Source organism: Gambusia affinis, linkage group LG10 (assembly GCF_019740435.1).
Source record: "Gambusia affinis linkage group LG10, SWU_Gaff_1.0, whole genome shotgun sequence".
Taxonomy (NCBI): domain Eukaryota; kingdom Metazoa; phylum Chordata; class Actinopteri; order Cyprinodontiformes; family Poeciliidae; genus Gambusia; species Gambusia affinis.
Window position 1 is genome coordinate 17643030 of NC_057877.1, and position 19821 is coordinate 17662850.

At 40.0% G+C, this 19821-nt stretch overlaps 2 protein-coding genes across 3 annotated transcripts in view; one reads left to right on the forward strand and one right to left on the reverse strand.

Moving 5' to 3' along the window:
* rnf13 (ring finger protein 13) overlaps positions 1-8907 on the forward strand; it is a 35423-nt gene extending 26516 nt beyond the window's left edge. Inside the window, exons 9-10 of the mRNA XM_044129230.1 lie at positions 5594-5674; positions 5787-8907. Of these exons, the coding sequence (XP_043985165.1) occupies positions 5594-5674; positions 5787-6142 (437 nt within the window). The 3' untranslated portion in view covers positions 6143-8907. The remainder of the gene's footprint in view (positions 1-5593; positions 5675-5786) is intronic.
* On the reverse strand, positions 8665-18824 carry pfn2b (profilin 2b). 2 transcript variants are annotated; one of them, XM_044129231.1, is made up of 3 exons: positions 18458-18824; positions 14527-14719; positions 8665-10482 (listed from the first exon to the last, which is right to left on the reverse strand). In XM_044129231.1, the coding sequence occupies exons 1-3, from the start codon at positions 18584-18586 to the stop codon at positions 10385-10387; spliced, it is 420 nt and encodes a 139-aa protein (XP_043985166.1). In that variant the 5' UTR covers positions 18587-18824; the 3' UTR covers positions 8665-10384. The 2 variants fall into 2 exon arrangements, with proteins under 2 accessions (XP_043985166.1, XP_043985167.1); XM_044129232.1 differs by having other exon boundaries at positions 8665-10894; positions 18458-18822.
* Positions 18825-19821: the final 997 nt, after the last annotated feature.

Below are 19821 nucleotides of genomic sequence, written 5' to 3' on the forward strand. Positions count from 1 at the left end.
CAGTCACACCAAAACTATTCCCATAAAAACATACTGGTGAGCCTGGTCCAGACATCAAGCCTTTGACTCGTCAACATTCTGTAGCGTTGCCGTTTCCTCAGCTTGTCCTCACGCGATCTGAGCCAGGAAGAAAACACCATCCATTCATTTGTATGGCACATCTCTCCTCAGCACAGCTCCGCACCTTGGAGTTAATCGGATTAATGTGGGCTTGATTTCTCCACAAAGCCCACTGCTGCAGATTAGAGCTCGTCTCTGTTGAAACTGGACACATGACTGCTGATTTGGAATGTAACTTTAAAAGTGGTTTTCTTGAGGCAGTTTGAGCTGGGTTTTTTATTATTATTATTATTATCATTATTGTAAAGACAGACGGAAGAAGAGAAGATGTCATAAAGGAACTGCTGCTTCTTCTGAGGTTTTATTTGACGACACCCTCTGTGGGTTTTAAATAAGCTATGAAAAGTCCTTTTAGAGGCTTAACATGTGGAGTTTTTCCCCTGCTTGCTGTGTTTCCTCTTGCAGCTCTGTTTTGCAGACTGGAGAGGAGTGACTTCAGTCAGCCGTGCTGGGAAACACCGGGGAAGCTTTGGAGAAAATAGGTGGTGCATAATAAGTATTTCCCTCTGTCCCCTGCTGCAAAGCTTCAGAGTGAAGTGGCTGATTGAGCCGAGCCGCTAGGACCCGCCCAGAGAGCACAGGCGGTCAGCAGCAAATCAGCTGTGAACCATGACTGTTGCTCACATTAGCCAAGTCATGGCTGCGTCTGTGGGCGATCGGACGCAGGGTTTGCACGGTCTGCTTTGGCCTCTGTTACAGGGAGCCCAGGAAAAAAAAAATAAAAAAGGGCTCTGGGGTTCTCGTTTGCACTTTCTGCCAGATGAGTCAGAGCGTTTGGCTGTAAAGGACGGAGACACCAAATCTCTGCCTAATCACTTTTAAAGCTGTTCTCCGGAGCCGCACTAGCTTGGCACAAACTCATTGCTCTGATTCGACCCCGGGGCGCTGCTGGAGTTTTCTGAGGACTGGGGTGTCTAAAGTTGTGGCCCTTGACCAAAATTAACAAATACAGTGAATCTGGCCTGCAAGCACAGATGGATGATGCAAAGAGGCATCGTTTTGTTATTCATAAAATTCCAATTCCAATCTCTAAATGATTGATTGGTGCGTCTTTGTCAAAAACATTGAACAAAACCTTTTTAACATCAGCTCATTAAATTACGTTTCTAGTCATGTTGTTTGTGGAGATGTGAAGGTATCGTTCCACACTGCTGCTGCTGCTGCTGCTGCTGCTGGCAGGATTTCTTCTTGCTGATGAACACTTCTACCCACCTTCACGGTTGTTTCACACATTTCTTGATTCTGCTTCTTTGAGAAACTGGTTTGGATCTTTACAGATATGCCGATGCCAGTTTCTGGCTTTCTGTGAGCCTGGACTTGATTGTCATGTTTTGGGTTTTTTTTTTCTAAAGATGGGAAAAAAGTTGCATCAGGTTCAAATCTGATGGAAAATTGGCTGATTTCTCTAGCAAAAAAAAGCTGTGTTTCGACTTTAAATATCTCTAACATTCTTCTTTATGAATGTGTCATGCATTTCTGAAGGTGAGCTGGTGTGCAGCATCCAACTTGCATGTATGTGAGCAGAAAACCTCAAGCTGACGTGAATATCAGACAGAGTGTGTCTTTCTGTATGGATAATACACAATGCCTTAATGGAAATCACGCCAGCCATGTAATTAGCACACAATAGCAGCCTGAGCAACGTCCTGCAACAGAGGATCTGTGTCAGTGTGTGGAGGATTATGTAATAGCTGCTGTCCTGGCTGTCGGGAGTACGATGCTGCCCTGCCGTTAACTTGACTTATGCTGGGGGTTTATTACAGATCCTTACATCATCCTCACTCACTGGCTGGTTTGGGTTGTTCAGACTGGCTTTCTGACGGAACATTTTAGACACAATCTGGACTGTTCCTCTGATCCCTCCTTGGTTATGATGACTCACTCCATTCCTCTCTGCGGCACTCTGCATCCAAACAGTGGGCAGAGATCTGAAGCACACCCACAGAGAGAGCAGACCAGCTGCAGTGTGTGTGGAGCATGTTGATGTCAGTTCTAAGAAGCTCTCTCTCTGTGTGTGTGTGTGTGTGCCAGTCAGCCCGGTCTGGTTGGTTCCTACTGTGGCACGCTGGAGATGTTTTTTTCCCCCCACTTATACAATTTTTTTATTTTTTTTCCTAACACACTCGCTCGCTCTAACTCCCCCAGACACATTCATCGCTCATCCCAAGTTCAGTGGGCTAGCGTGGCTCCTTTGAGAGCCAGGAATGCTGACATCCTGTGCGATTAATTAGAAAGAGGAGCTACCAGAGCTTTACAAGCACAATCTGGGCTCAAACGGTTAAATGCAGCGGATTCCCAGCAACTGAATAGAAATCCCGATCTCTTTAGGTTAAGTAAAATATACAGTGGTGGGCACATTTAATGGCTATGTGTAAAAACATGTGTAAAATAGATAAATTCATCTTTTAGCGCAGTAGCATGAGGCACACTGGAAAAATGGCAGCTTTAATTTGACCATTAACTAAATACTAAATCAAGTTTTTGGGGGTTTTTTTTTGTGGCAGCAGTAAAATTGGTAACTAGAATATTTCTGAATAAATTTGAATGGGGGCCGCTGAACTGTGCATGTCGGTTGCACCCACATCAAAATTAGCAACAATACTGGTTTATCTAAAATGTAGTCAATAGCATGTGGGTTACAACTAGCATAATTTAATCCATTCAGTATCCAAAATATTGTCTAAGCTAAAATTAGCAACAATGCTAAGGTTAGCGACATTCTCAATAGCATGTGGAGTATTATTAGCATATTGACTAACATGGACTTGCTTCCTTTGGTCATCTGCCATTTTGACTCTTGGCAGTGTTCTCCTGCCAGTCACCAGAACCAGTTATGAACTCTATCCTCGTCTGTGTTCTGTTGTTTTGGTAATTAATAAGCCTGTGTCAACTGACCTGTGAGAGATACACACAGATGCAGATAAAGGTCTTTCTATCTGAGCCACCTAATTTGACTAAAGAAAAAAAATAAACGGTCTGATCAGCATCTTCCCTCTCAGGAAACACAAGAGGTATGGGAAAGTGATCAAAGCGTCTACAATGGTCTCTTTTTATTTCCTTTATTTAACCAGGTAGACCACATCGAGATCTAGATCTCATTTTCAAGCGTCATCTCCTTGCATTGATTATACCGCGATTCACATCTGTACCTCATTCACAGTGAGAGGGAGATGGTGTGTGCTGGTGCTCAAATGATGAATAGCTGGGAGTTCCCGCTACCTCTGACATCAATATGCTCTGAAGCGCTTTGACAGAAAACAATCAGCCCCTGTGCAGTTTCAAAAAGATTTTATGGAAGCAGATGTACGGGACGATAACATGAACACGCATCATTGTGGGAGAGCAATATTTGTAGGTGTGCGGGTGAGTTAAACAGTGTAGCCGATTGGCATTTAATGTCTGTTACACTCTAAAATCCAACCTTTTAACATTGTTCCTTAACACTGTACAAACAGACACAGATTTGATTTGACTGATGAGATAATATTTAAGCACACAATTGCTATCCTGAAGTTCTCCTTTTGTGGTTCTCTATCTAGAGGGCCATACAAGTAGATATGGCGTACCGGATTTTCCCCGAGGGCCTTGAGTTTGAGACATGCTCCAGAAACACAGACTCATGTATTACTACTTAGAGGTTCATAGACTTTTAATGAACTTTAAAATAGTAAAATAAAGATTTTTAAAAATATATTTGGGGGCGTGCTGTGGTGGCTCAGGGGGTTAGCACGCCCCACGTTTGGAGGCTTTAGTCCTCAACACGGACGTCGGGGGTTCGACTCCCGGTCCCGACGACCTCTGCCACATGTCTTCCCCCCTCTCCTCACCCTCCTTCCTGTCTGCTTACTGTGGCAAAAAATACGAGCCACTAGCGCCGCAAAAACTCTTCGGAGAAAAAAGTAATAATTTATATATATATATATATATATATATATATATATATATATATAGGCTTACTTTTTTTAAGGGAAGGATTTTGCTAAAAACCAACTATATTAAAGGAAGAACATTTTCACCACTGTTACTTAAAGGTTAGATTTTTCTACATTTCTTTCAAGGGAGATTATAATATTGCAATAAATACAGAATTACCAGAAAATATCATAAAATACTGTATGTTCCAAAGATCCTTTTATAAACACTGTAGATCAGATTTATATTCAAGCTGCTGTGGATTTTATCTGCCGCTCTTGTGTAAACAGATACTCAGCCCACACCTAGAAGGTACTAGAAGCTGAGAATTGTGTCTATGATCAGTCAAAGTTGGGTGTGTGAATATGTGACGAGTTGTTGTTTTTAAGCATTTAAAATTATCAGGTTTCATATTCATCATTGTCCAAACAGAAGAAACTGTTTAGATGATGAAGCCCTGTTCAGTATCTCTGCAGTCTGCAGAGTTCAGAAAGCCAACAAACTTTTTTTATTTTCCTGCTTCTCTCAGAATAGCTCCCGTATTGCTACAGATCAGCAGTTCCTGAGTGTATTCTGGACCCGTGCCTGCATTAACGCCGTCTCCCATTCACCCCCGCTGTCCAGCCCTGTTTGAGAGGGGGAAGGTTTGATCATGAAGACGGTTGATGAGGGCAGCTGTTCTATTTCTGCTCGGGATCTAAAAGAAACGGAGCTGAAAATGTAAAGAGGAAAGGGGCCATGGACAAGCTGCTGATGCTTGGAGAGAAAAGGAAGAGGGGAGGCGGTTGCGATGCGACTCCCCTTCCTTATACGGTCACATGCAGCCCTGGCACGGACACAGTCCAGTCAGGGAAAACATACTCTTTTAAAGCTTACATAAACATGCAGGCCTCCGCCGCCCAGCAGGGAAGAGAAAGGGAAGGAAAAACGAAGAGGAACTCTGAGAAATCTGTAAGGGAGCACAAAGACAAATTCCTGAACTTTCGGCGCGCGCACAAGAGGCTTAGCAGCACTTATTGCATCAGAGTCTGTGCAGCCTGCTGGCTGTGGACTGGTCCGACAGGGTGGGATCAGGGACATATTTGGACAAAGAATGGAGGGAAACCCAACTTGTGAGGAAGCAGTTTTTAATTGCCTGGTGCATCGTGGAGCTGCCTCTAGGCTTTTGATCTCCTACAGAGAACTTTAACAGGGCCTTGTAAAAGTATTCACATTTTGTCATTTTAAATCTCCAGACAAACCAATGTGTTTTATGACACATCCATAGAAAACAGGACAAAAACCCTGCCAGATTTTTTTTTTTTAACAAAACAATTATGTAAATTGTGATGCGTTTGTACCCTTTTTACTCTGATACCTTTAAAGTTAATCCGGTACCACAAAGCGCCTTCAGAAGTCGCCTCTTTAGCTGAATTCAGCCCTTCATTCATCAAACCAAGTCTGATGAGGTGTCTGACTTGGTGGGGCAATGAACCGCCCCTACTTATAGTTTGTGGGAAAATCGGTAAATGATACAAATGTTTCATATCAAACTGCTCAACGGTAAATATTTTCATTACAGGGGATAACTATGATGTCTGTGCCATCTGCCTGGATGAATATGAGGATGGCGATAAACTCAGAGTCCTGCCATGCTCTCATGGTGAGTATGCTAGAGTTTCTCAAGATGATATATTTAAAAACAATGACTAAAGTGATGGACCGAAAGTTAAGGAAGCTTGTGTTTTCTAAACCTGATGCTCTTGTTCTCCTAGCCTACCACAGCAAGTGTGTGGACCCCTGGCTGACCAAAACCAAGAAGACGTGTCCTGTGTGCAAGCAGAAGGTGGTCCCCTCTCAGGGCGACTCGGATTCGGATTCAGAGGAGGGGGACAGCGGCCCCGACGAGAACGAGGTGTCCGAGAGCACGCCCCTGCTGCGCTCCCAGGCCTCGACCAGCGCCCACTCCTTCGGCACCATGTCGGGAGCGTCGCGCTCGGAGCAGGACTCCTCCGAGTACGACGACGACGAGCTGGGCAGCAGCGACAGCGAGGAGGAGGTTACCGTGGAGACGGTCGTGGTGCAGATGCAGCAGCCATGCTCCGACGAGCACGACTTACCACGAGCTTGACTGGCACCCTCACATCCGCAGAGACTTTATGGGAAAACAGATCCATCATCTCTGTTCTTCTGTCACTGCTTACATTAGGCTCCGGTCCTGTGTAGGAGTTCAGACATGTTTTAACCTGAGAGGACCCGACTACAGTAGACTGCTACACTGTATTTGTTCATGGAAAAGAGCCATGAAAAGGTCCCTGCTGCCCTCACCATGCCTGACAGAGCAGCATAGATATTGTCTGTTTATATAAAGTATAAATCACAAGAAGCTCCATATTAACCTTTGATTATCTTCAGTCCTACGTGTATATATACATAGAAGCACATCGACATAAACTGAACCACTATGCAGCACTCACAGCGTTTCAGCTCACAGCAGTACTGTGTTGCCATTTTATTTCTAGCCTGATGTTTGTGGGAGTTTAGTCGGCGACGTCTTTTGTGCCAGTTTTTCTGTTGCCACTGACTGACATGGAGTGAAGCACAAGTCAGTCAGGACCGACAGACTGATTTAAGGCGAAAAGAAAAAAAGAATGTGCTTTCTGTGATGCATCACATTTTGTTTTGCGTTACGATGTTCTGCACTCCCTGTGGTACATATTTTGGCTGCTGCTGCTTTTTTTAATTAACCTGGTTATGGACTCATGCTCATGTTTTGTAGGAAAAGTGCAGGATTATCCTGTTTAATTCACAAAATAATTCCTGTTGCCTTTTTAGTTGTATTTTTGTCCTGTTTTCTTCCTGCTCATGTACATTTGTTCTCAACAAATCATGTCAATAAATAACCCTGAACTACAAATGTTCATTCCAATTAATGTTTTACTTACATTTTCAAAGATCCAGTTGCCTCCATCCACCAGTTCCGGTTTTGTTTTCCAGCATATTAATGGAAAGTTGAGTGGAAGGAAAAATGTACTTAGAACATTGCATTTTGAAAGGCAAAACATTTACTGTGAAAGTGCTTGGTCATTTCTCAAAGGTGTGATTAAAGTTAGCCTCTGATTTTAATGTGTAAAGGGTCATTTCACCGCTTTTTATGCATCTGAATTGTGTCACAACAAACCTAAAATATTTGTAAAAGCATCACATGGGACATTGTGGGACCTTTATTCTCTTACCAACTAACTAGATCTTAAAAGAAAGTGTACAAAAGTATTTATTGCATCTATGGGTTATAGTTCAGCAAGTTACTCACTGCAGAACTGTTAAATTCAAGGTGGGGTGTATTAAAAAAAAAAGAAAATGAGGAATTTTAAGACAAAAATGAGAAACTCAAGCCAGGGGGATTTTCAGGCTGCCAGACTTCACATTATTACTTTTTAATTCCAAGTTTGTTGTATTTACTGTCTATTTAATCTTTTATCTCGCAGTAGAAGCAAGGAACAAGAATAGACAAAAACATTGAATAAATGTCTCTGCTGATCATGTTATGAGGAACTCTAGTCACTTAGCATCACTACATCTCGAGACCACAAACATTTGTGCTGACGCAATTCAAATTGAAACATCCATAGCCCTCTTTAGTGGTCAGATGATGAGTCATACGGGCCAACCATCTGATTTTATTTTTCCTAGGCAGAACCATCTCATAACGTTGTACTGCGACACTTTGATCAGGTTCCCCACTTGTTTTCCAACCTCGTTTCTAAAACAAGTCCCATGTTTAAGTATTGACTTTGAATTTTTTTCATCAGTTAAACCTCGTCACTAAAAGAAACTCAAAAACAGATCACTTTCCCTGGACTAAATGCAGATTCATTTGATTGAAGTTTTTAAACTTTGTGCCTTCATTTTTATCCTTCCTCCTAAACATTTATCCATTTTCCTCTAATTTGTGCTGTGGCATTTTAGGTCAAATTAAATCCCAATTTAAAAGTCTGATTTTAAAGACTTTTTTATTTTTTAAGCAGTCTGGATTTTGTCAAGTAGGTAATGAAATTGAGTTAAATGTTAGTGTAATCAGGTGTGGCCTCTCAAGTTAAAGTTGATTCAAAACTCACTCAGACATGACTGGACTTTTCCCTTCTGTCTGGACAGACGCTTTCAACCCAGAACAAAAGCAAATCTGACCTTGCTCTAGCAGGGGTGGGCACTCCTGGACCTCGAAGGCCAGTGTCCTGCAACTCTTAGACCTCTCCCTGGTCCAACACACTTGAATCCAACAGCTGAATCACCTGTTGAAACTTCTGCAAGTTCCAGTCAGACCCTGGCAAGTAGAGCTGACCTCTGAGTTGTTTAGTCTGAAAGCGGCCATCAGGAGCTGCTACACAAGTGAAATGACCAACAATCTGACTTTACAGTAAGAGGAAATCATACACTGGTTAAATTTTTAAACAAATACTTTTAAGATGCAACATGACCAGTTTAAGAGTTTGACATTTCTACAGGAAAATACCAAGTAGTAAAACTTAATTGCAATGAGTACTTTGATTAAATCTGCGGTTAGAAGTGCATACACCCAGGTCTGATTAGAGGTCAGACCACATTTCCCATAAAATGAACAGAAGACATTTAAAAGAACAGAGTAAACATTTATCTGGTTGGAATAAATTTATTTGATCTGTCTGTAAACAAGGTGATAAATCAATTTATGGCATTTCTTGGTTTATGCATACAACATCAGATGCATTAAAGACTGTATCCCAGATGCAAGAAAAAAAAAATAATAAAGTGGTGAGGAAAGGAAATGAACACATCAGCTAACAGGACTTGAACAGTGTTTTTGAGTACACATATCCCACAAGGCCTAAGACAATGGAGCTGAAACTACAAATAAAACATAAAAAATAAAAAAAGTGCAGATGAAATGACTCCGTAGCCAACAGTGGGTAAAATCCATCTTACAGATCTCTACATTATGGCACAGGATACACAGGTTCTGTAGATAAGTTTCAACAAGACAACCATGAGCATCTTTGTTCCAACCAATACCATTGTCTCCCATCGAGTGTCATTTCTACTTTTAGAAATTAGGTGTTTCTCAGTTGGACGTTAAAGTTAGCAGTTCTGAGCGTGGACAGATCAACAGACGCCCCCCGTAGCTCAGGTGACTATAAAGGCAATTTATTCCACAGTTATGTAGTTGTCAACACAGCATGGCTTTGTACAAATGCAGTTGTTTCAACGGTAATAGTGAGGATTTTTTATTTTCCAAATTCTCCCACCCTTACCTGCCCTGTACCCCCCACCCTCCCACTGTCCCTTTAGTTTTAGCCACAACATCTCCGCCTGGTCACAGTTTTTCTTCATCAGAAAAAGTTAGTCATCCTTCACATGATTTGGAGCAGTTGTATAAACACCCGGGCTGCAACTACACTTGGTCCTATAAAAAACAAAAACAAAATTCAATCTGGACACACTCCAGATTGGTATATGCTGGGATAGCTACTGTCCAAAAAATGGCAGCCTTTCAAAAAAAAAAAAAAAAAAAACTTAGATGGCAAACAAAACAGTGTTAAGTGCCTGAGCCTGTTACTGTGGAATGTCCATGGATTTTGTGTAGCTGGGAAGTTTGTGATGCCGGGATGAGAAGGGGGAATGGGGAGGACTAACTGCATCTGGATGTCATGAACTGGATTGACCCCACTTCAATCAAAACTGATTCAGGACAGTACAGCGACTCTGCTGGGAGAGGTGGGTAGTGTTCAATAAAGGGTCAGATATGATTTAGTGTCATCTGATTTAAGCCAAAATAATGGTGGGAGCTAAATAATTTGGCAAGGGGGAGGTTAGTGTGATGTTTGTTGAGGATAAGATGAAGACGGTATCCTCTCCTCGACATGAAGGAAATAAAGGAAGACATGATGAGCTTCGTTAGAGCTCAAACGCTCCAAAGGCATAGGCTGCTCAAGGAGGGAGTGTGTGTGATATGAGAAGATTTAGTGCCATAAAACAAAACAAAAAAAGCAAGGATAGTTTACAAATTGATGCTATAGCTTTCTTTGTCTAAGTTCTGCCAATTTTTTTAAGTTTTATTTTATTTTTTTGCTGGTCTTTGTAAAATACAGATTTGTCATGACATCCTGTTTAGCAACATGCTCATTTTTACTATGGATAAACAAAAGAGTGCTTGAAAGGAGATAAGGATACACAGAGCAAATGTGTGGAGGGAAGAGGTTCAAGGATAAATGGGAAGGGAGGAAAGAAATGGGGAGGAGAGAAGGCAGAAAAACAAACTACAAACTAGGACTGGAAGTAGTGTCAAATGAAACAGGGTGGCAAGGGTGAACTGCTAGGTAGCTGGTTACAGGTTGCTTTAGTAGCCGGCCTTCCTCAGGTACTCAGCCATCAGAAATGCTTTCTTGTTGAGCTGTCCTCCGTGGACACCATCTTTTCCCATGACAAGAACCAGTGCTGGAGTACACAAAAGGACAAAAAAAAATTGAAGCAGCATGATGAGAGCAGGGATGGGAAAATAAAAACACTTTGTTCTACCTCTGATAAATATGGGACTACACTGTTGAGGCTGGGTCTGAGCCCTGCACCATTAAATGCTCCTGGTGGGGGTTTATTTGATGAGACTACCTGTGTATGGTTTGTGTGTGTTGTGGGTGGATGCGAGCTTGACAGAAACCTTTTTTGTCCTTTTGAGCTTTGTCTTTTTTTTTTGTTTTTTCCCCTTTTAATTTTTTTACTCCCTCTAGTACACCACAAAAGCTACTTCTAATCTAAAACCCTGAATCCCTCAAGTATTTTGCCATCGAGTATGCCTTCTTATTCAATCCGCCTCCATGGACCCCTTCTTTGCCCATTACCAAGACCAAGACTGAAAGAAAAGAGACAGAAGGAACATTTAGAAGGGATGTTGAGATCACACAGGTGAAGAGAAAAAACAAGTAGAGCCAAAAAGCAGCAAGCAAGACGAATACGAAGAAGGAACCGTACAAAAAGCTGTGCAGCGCCTTTGGTTGGAAGGTTGTAGGAGGGAGAAACCATAATTTTCTTATCAGTGCTGCTGGTGATGAGACATATCACTACAATTAGACAGAGTGAGTAGGACATGATTGAAGACATGTTGCATGCAACCTGTTTGACAGTGTACTTTTGTTAGGACGAGAACAAGCAGAAGCATAGAGCAGCAAGTCTTTGCAAGGCCTAATTAAAGCTCAGCATTTTCACATGGAGTTCAAGTGACCTTTTTTTTTTTTTTTTTTTAAAGAATGGTGCTTCAAGGGAAATGTCCGAGTATAAAAGGCTAATCAAATTAAATAAGAAATAAGTTGTTACTTCAATTTTTATTTTTATTTTTTTTTTGCCAAATGTCCATGCACTCTGCGCTAACTATTAGAGCTGCATACAAACTGAGCCAATTCAGTCAAGGATCTCAAAGTACATTAAGAAATGATAAAGTTTATAATCCGACATTGTGAACACATAAATATGTTAATATCACTGCTGAAGCTGAACCAAAGCAAAAAAAAAATTATGAATTCTTGTCATTTAAAGGAAACTGGAGCATTAAAAATGGTGGTTTCATTGTTCCTTTTGGTCACTTGCTTTGTAATGTATGTTAGTGATTAGCTAGAAATTTTACCCAAACATGCCAAGATACTATTCCACAATATGTCTACATTTCCTAGAACAAAGGATTTTCCAAGTAAACTTTAGAAATTTGATGAGAAATAAGAATTTATCTCAAGAACCTAGAACACAAAATCTATCACATTTTTATCACTTAGTTAAATTAAATTACAACACATTGCCCAGTTGGGTGTCTTAGTGCTGAACACAGCTGCCTGCTATATTCACTACACCAGCAGCAGAGAAGAGAACGAAGCTTCTCACAAACATCACCAAAGACACAACATGCAAGTAGCAGCATGCTTAAGGTACCCGTCCTCAATACATGTGAAGCACCCAAAGCCTTGCACAGGGGAACAGTTGCTTTTTAGAGTGGACTGTGTTAACCAGAAAGGCAGACATTGCATGCAGTTCATGGAGGCTTAAGGAAATCCTCCCCCAGAAAAGGTGGTCAGTTAGAAAATAAAAATCTGTTCTTCTGACCTGAAAGAATCAACAGTAGAGGAAATGGTGCACATGGGTTCAAACAGACAACATAGAAACTGCCATGACAGACAAGTCCATAAAGGCAACTTGAATTAATTTTATAGGCAACTATTTTTTGCAGAATGTTTTAAAAAGTGGCAACAGAGAGGGCCTGTTAATTTAGTAATCATTTAATTTCACTTAAAATAGGCTAGTCTTTGACACTAAACAGTTTTAGTCATCACCATCAGATTGTTTATTGGTCCAAGGAGAAGTTTAAATTCTGAGTCATGAAAGACAAAAATCATGTAGCTTTGTTTTGAGCATCAGACATAGAGCTCAAAAGGTTTACAGCTTAAATGTGCAAATATCAATTTGATATTCAACTCGTTTCATCCCACGCACAGCAACTCTTGTCAGACTTTTTTTTTTTCACTTCTGTAAAGTTTTTCCCAGAAAACATCATAAGCCCAGTGGTATATAGTTAGTTTAGGCTTTTGGTAGCTAACTGAAATTTTAAAATAGGAGCTTGTCTACTCTAAGCAATTTCAATTTCGTGTGGTTAGAATGAGTGGTCACATGACCAAGACCTCTTTGTCTCAAACTTGAACAGAAAGTCAAAATAACCAATCCTGAGTTACTAAATCAAAACTTCCATGACTGTTTTGTTCTGGTTCTGACTGAGCTGAGTAATTCTGCAGAACACAGGAGGAGGCAAAAGAGATTGATTATTTTTTCAGAGATCATCTGTCTAATGTTAGAACATAGCGAAAGTTTTAATACATATGCAAAATATTTTGTCTGTTTAACTTGCATGTTGCAGCGTTAAGCAGCTGCGCGGTGTGAAGAGTTTACTGCGGGGTGGAGTAGAAGTGGCGCTCTGTCTGAAATATTACTACAAGTAGCAGCGGTCCAACGAGAGCAGAACCAGCGTCTTGCATAGCTAGCTCGTTGATTTAAATTATTTTTCAGATTATTTGTTTAGCTTTCTGACAGTGATGCTAATCCGGGTGAGTGTTATTAGTTGTGCGCTGCTTTACCTGCTGTCTGTTCGCTTTTTTTTTTTTCCTGCAGTGAGCCTCAATGGAGCCAAACTCTGTCAAGTGCTTGTTCTTTTAAAATCTCATAATAGATTCGTTGTGTTGATGCATTTTGACGTGCTTCAACCCTGAATTTTCCGCCGCAACATGCAAACGTCTCCATTCACTCTCGGAGCATTAAAGTTCCACACGGCATCGCTTAGGTTTTGTTGCCAAGCGCTTGCATAACATGAAGGAAATAGGAGATGAGCTGCACACGCAGGCTGCGAAGTGAGATACAGGTGATCAGTTTTGGTGATCGGTAACAAGAGCTCATGATCAGCGATCATCCATCATACACTTTTTTCCACGGAAAATCTGCTGATTTTGATCGGTGGCCGATTGATTGACGCACCTCTATTCAATTCTTTTTTTCTCCCCCACACAGCTCAAAATTATCTGATGTTTTAAATCTTCTAGACCTGATAGAACCTAAAAATGATGTCTTCTACGCAACTGTTATTTCCACAGAAGAAAAAGAGCCCCCTCCCCATCCCGTACAGGTAACCATTTCCACAAAGTAGAATGGCAAAGTGTCCTATGTACCAAATGACTGCTACAAGCTGATGCCATGTTACCAACTGGTTTAGGACAGATAGGTTCATGGTGTAGTGCTTAGTCTGTTGAAAGAGGGAGGAGTTCCTCCAGGATGCACATTTGTGCAGGATAACATTTTCACCTGACTTTGCTTCACTAATGAAATGACCAAAAGAGGTAAAAAGGCCACTTTGAGACAATGCCATCTGTGAGATGTGGCATTTAATCTTTATACATCTGAATCAGTTCTGAACACACTTGTAACCATTGCTTGTTAAACAAGTTATGCATGACATTTCTATTTTTTATATTTTTAAAATAGGCCAGAGTGTAAAGACTACATTTTTACTAAAACAACCAACATAAACTGATAATATGTAATGATTCGTAAATATGTAAACATGTTCCTACTAAAAGCTGTGACATTATGAGGCACCACTAAATTTTGTGAGAAAAATGTCTTTAGCTTACGGTAACACGTATATTCAGTTTAAATTTAATGTCAAGACAAAATGCCTTTCTATTCCAATAGACTTCTTAAGGTGCTGCACAAAACAAGTTGAAAAACATTTCTGCAGCAAGAACAGTTTCAGTACTACTGTTCCCCCATCATAACAAAATTCCAAAGACAAGAATTCATACCTGTCATATATTGAGGAAAGGGTGCATTCAACACCACCACAACATGCACTCACAACACGACCACTAAAGAAAGTCTAGGAATACTAAATCAATGCAGACCGAAACACAACTTTAATGCAGAAAATATGTAAACTTTAGTTAATGTTGTACTCACCTTTGCCTGCTCTGCCTACAGTTATATTGTATGTTGGCTCTCCTCCTTGAGACTTTGTCCGGACATCCATTGTCCAGTCCCCATCAGTTGACAGGCTGTCTCTGAGTACCGAGCACTTTTTAGCGCCTATGGTCAGCCCAGTGGTGAAGAAAATGTTCCGGTCCTTTCCTACCAACACGTCGATTTCTGATGCCTAAAAATAAAAAATGTAAAGCAAATTTCTTTATTGTGACAGAGTTGAGATACAAGTTTTCAGTCAGAAAACATGTTGTCAAGGAGACCTGGTATTTAGATATTCAAGTCTTGAAATAATGTCACCTTTACTAAATTTTAAAAAGGGCTAACAATGATGCTTTTATTTCCAATCCCAGAAGAGAAGGAATAGAATTCAAACATGGACTTTTTTTGTTAAACCAGCAGTACAAAACCAAAAAAACAAAAGAAAAACAACAAACAAACAAAAAAAGACACACACACCGAGGACCATCAAGTAAGGTCTGAGAAAAGGAAAGCGTTCAAAAAACTTAAACGCCTCAAATCAAAAAGATACAGGCCCAAAGTGCAAAGTCATGGCACTAGAGAGCTGAAGAGGGACAGGGGAGAAAAAGAAGAAAAAAAGTGTTGTTCAGATTACCATGAATACTTGCTATACAGAAAGGCCTGTCGCGATAAACAATAAATCAATTAATCGGAAGATAAATTAAAACCATCAACCTCATTTTAATTATCGGCTTTATTGCTTCTTCCGGCCTTTTTCGCTTTCTGTTGATGACACTGAATGAAAAAAGGCTCAACTCTGGTGCTCTCCAATGACATCTCCCTTCCTCATCTCCTTGTGTAAAGCCCAGCGGACAATACACGATCTTAGAGTTGTCGGACAGCCCATTTTCAAAAACTGAGAGACCACACATTAGCCAACAGAAATCCTAGGTATAACGGTTTGATCGTGCCGTGTGGTGTCCAACAATGGGCACAAAATAATGGCTACAAATCTAGTTGACAAATTTTAAAACCAGGCATTAATCAATGCTTTATTACAATCTACCTGCAATGCATGAGGCTCTAGTGCAGGGGTGTCAAACTCCAGTCCTCAAGGCCCGCTGTCCTGCAGTTTTTAGATGTGCCACAGGTACAAAACACCTGAATGAAATGGCTTAATTACCTCCTCCTTGTGTAGATCAGTTCTCCAGAGCCTTGCTAATTACCTAATTATTCTATTCAGGTGTGGTGCAGCAGAGGCACATCTAAAAGTTGCAGGACACCAGCCCTTGAGGACTGGAGTTTGACACCCCTGCTCTAGTGTCAGTCCTGACTGAATGAAAATCATTATAACCTATTTACGTCACCTTAACCAAGAACAGCTGAAAAGTTACCAGGTTTATCAACTGCGGTAGCAATTTCGCTCCAACTCCTCCCCTTGTGATTTCTATATTATTTGCACAAAATGTTAAATAAACATTAATGTCTCCATATATCATCTCCAATGTCCGCTGGACTTTGCAGTGTCAGCTGTTTGGGATTCCCCTCTGTAATTTCCCCAGAGAAAGAGAATGTGCTTTCTGACTGGCTACTTGTCACATTCAAACAGGCTGCATTGAGGCTCCCAGTCAGAGAAAATCCATGATTTGGGAGCTGCCACGACACCATACACAACAGGATGATCGGTTATGAAATCACAAGCCACAATATTAGAACGGCCAACTTCCTAATATTGCCATAAGGGGAAAATCGGGGCAAAATAAATCGTGTAGTGTGAACTATTGCATCAGGTAGTTGGATGTGCCCATCCTGTCTATTGAAATTTAATGATTACTAAAGGGCAATATAGTATACAGACTTCATAATCTGCACTCTTTTGGTTGATTGCAGTATTTATTTCCACTTTAGCTTTATGTTGTTTAGTTTTTATTTCAGTACATTTCTTTGTTAATGGAAACTGAGACTCCGTTTTAGTTGCTTTGTTTATCAGTTCCAGTGTTAAGTGTTCTTTTGAAAATAAAGTGCATCTATCTTTGGCCGGAAATCGCATGCATTATTACATCATTTCCATTAAATCAGTGTTAAAAGGTCTTCAAACAATATTACTGTTTATCACAATCATTTTAGAGACAATCGCTCAGCAAAATTTGTTATTGCGACTGGCCTATATACAGAGTTGATCAAAACCAATGTCAACTTATCTCAGGCTAAAACCTTGTCTTTGAAAAATAACATGTTTAAAAGGGGACCGAGAAAGGCGTTTTAAAGGTCAGTTAAAGTTTGACACTTTTTCACCATAATCAAACTGGTCATTTTCTGTTTTATATACACACACACATATATATATATATATATATATATATATATATATATATATATATATATATATATATATATACACACACATTTTTAGAAAACATAAACAAGTTTCTGTATCTCATATCTGAACAAATTTTTTTCTACTGTCAATTATTTACAATGAGAGTAAAGAATACGAAAGATTTCTATCTAATTTGCCTGAGTTCTGAGTTGCCTAATTTGTTTGAGTTCTGCGGTCTGATGGCTAGAGGACATCTGCAACTGTAAATGTTAGTTACTTGGAATAACTTTCAGATTAAATGGAAAGGTCGTTTTATTTACAGATAAATATTTCAAGTCCAGATAGACTTCTATGCAGTTTGATAAATATACACACATTTGACGGCGTTTTAAAATCAACATACAATGGTATGAGTACATACTACAACGGGAAGCCCTATACATTGAAAGACGTTTATAAGCGATTCTCCACCGTAATGTTCGAAAGATCCATCTTTACTAGTGTAGGAAAATGGCTTAGCTCAAAAAAGTGGTATATCAGGTTTCCATAGTGTCAAACATTAATATATTTTTCTGATTATGATCCACAGAGACGAGAAAATTACATTTTAGATCGAAGGAGTGGACACTCCCAGTAGCTTTAGCTAAAGGCGGAAAACACGTTCATGTATTGTCGCATGGCTCAGCATTTTATGGCGTTACACAATACAGATCTAAGGGTAAAATATCATTATAATCAATATATAGCATCATGAAATCCCTTAATATTACAATTATATTTTTGATACAAAATGGTGGCTCGAGAAAAACGCGAAGGACAACCGACAACGATTTGAAATCCACAGCTGCAATCGAATGATATTGAAAACAGAAAACATATTTAAAACCGACAGCAGTTCAACAAGGATTCTGGTGTCAAGACATCAGAATCCAACATAAGTGTCAAGATATTTTCTAATAGAAAATAAACGGACAAGAAACTGAATGTGTATCCGCCATTTTGGAGAAAAGGGGCGGTAGTGAGATTCACAGAAGCCGAACAGGAAAAAAAGACCAACGGCTGCTAGCTCGTAGCATTAGCTTCCAACGGTTTTCCAATGAGGATGACCACCCCCATTTGAGCTAAGCCGGTAGCTTCATTAGCAATGCCGGCATACAGCTTTCCTCAGCCTGAATTCTCAGCTACAGATGTTTCATTGTAAAATAAATGTTAGCTAAGCTAGTATTAAGATATAAAATTATCTATGGGTGACATTTAACACACACCGGCTACTTAATGTTCAAAACAAATGACCGGTATTATAAGCAAACATGGCTAACCCCGTTAGCTACAGTTTTCCGAACACTTGGGTCATCTCCGATCACTGTAGTGGGCATGTATAAGGACAGTTCGGGAAATTGAAACCCCTTTCGGGTTAAAACATAAAACGAGTAACTGAATAGTGACGAAAGATTGAAAAGAAAGTATGCACGCTAGTTCGTGTACATCTCGTGGTGGACCACTGCATACCATGTGTACCGCACTCATTCAACAAGGCCAGGCTATGCAGATAAACGTTTTTGGGTTGTTTTTTCAACTGCGTATTTTACAGCGTTCTAATCTACATACAGAGGACACAGAGAGCACACTAACCGTAATGTTGGAAAAGGCTCCGCCATCAAACGATGCCCAGACGTATTTGGCGTCCGTATAGCCCACAATGGCCGCGTCCTGGCAGCTGCCATCAGCCATCAGGCTGTCCACGTAGCTTTGCCAGGACATGTTATTGATATTAGTTCTAGGATGGGGAATAAAGCACGGCAAGTGAAAATAAATCACGGTCGTCTCTCCAACGAAGAAGAAGCAGTATGTTTTTGATGGTTAACGGGCATCCAGCAACCTCAACCCCCGGCTCAGTCACGTCCCGGCTTTCTTCTGGTCTAGGCAACGAAGAACAGCCGCTGAGACCAGACACAGACTTGGGTGTACCCCTTACTAAATCACTCCGCCAGGCGTTCTTCGCCCTACGCCTTCTGTACATGATATACTGCGCCGCGGATGAATACAATAACAATTTAGTTTTCCCTAAATTGTTATTAGGGGGTCTATTTTCTTTGAATTGAATAGAATTTGGACTGTAAATTACAAAACATAAATATTATAAATAATTTTAAAGATCAATTTTAAGTAACATAATTGTTCAAGTCTGACTAAGCATAACCTTCCCTTTCATTTACCAGTGATTCTTGAGAAGAGGGACAAATTCGGTTTACATTTTCCCAATTTTTAAAAAAATTATTCCTTAAGCTTATGTATTCACATATGACAAATAATGTTTTGGAAATGTAAAGATGATAAGGTGCAGGGTCCCAGTTGCGACATTTCTTTGAAAATTACATTTTTAATGGACCCAGAACTTTGTCTTCACCATCTGACAAAAATAAATATAAAATTATTTTTAATGACCCTATTAGTGATATTTTTACTCAGTTTTAAAGACAAATGCTTTTCAAAAAACAAAATAAATATTATTTAAAGCAAAAACCAACATAAAGTCCATCTGACAGAGTTGTTGCAGAATTTAAGGTGGTGACAACTAGTGAGTAAAAAGAAATATTTGATACATGTGAAGTAATGCCATTTATGTAAAATATATTAAGAAGAATTAAATGCACATTTAAGTGAGATTTGTCAACACTATCACTGAAAGAGTCAGACTGTCAGTTAAAAACTCAGATGGAGTTGACGTCTGACGGAGTTGACAAAATGCCAAACTACCTCAATTTATATGATGTTATTCTGAAGGAGGCCATGTTGTAGCTCATGAGGTCCATAAAATCTTTACAGTATAATAAAGTTAAGCATTTATTTCACAAGATTTCCTCAAAGTTTTGTAAATTGTCAGTTATGTTGTTGACACATCATGGTTGTGACAAACAACTTCAGAATAAAACAGAAATAAAAACTAAAGAATAGCATAAGCTAACCAGAGCTGCCTAGCCCTCTTAGCAAAGGAA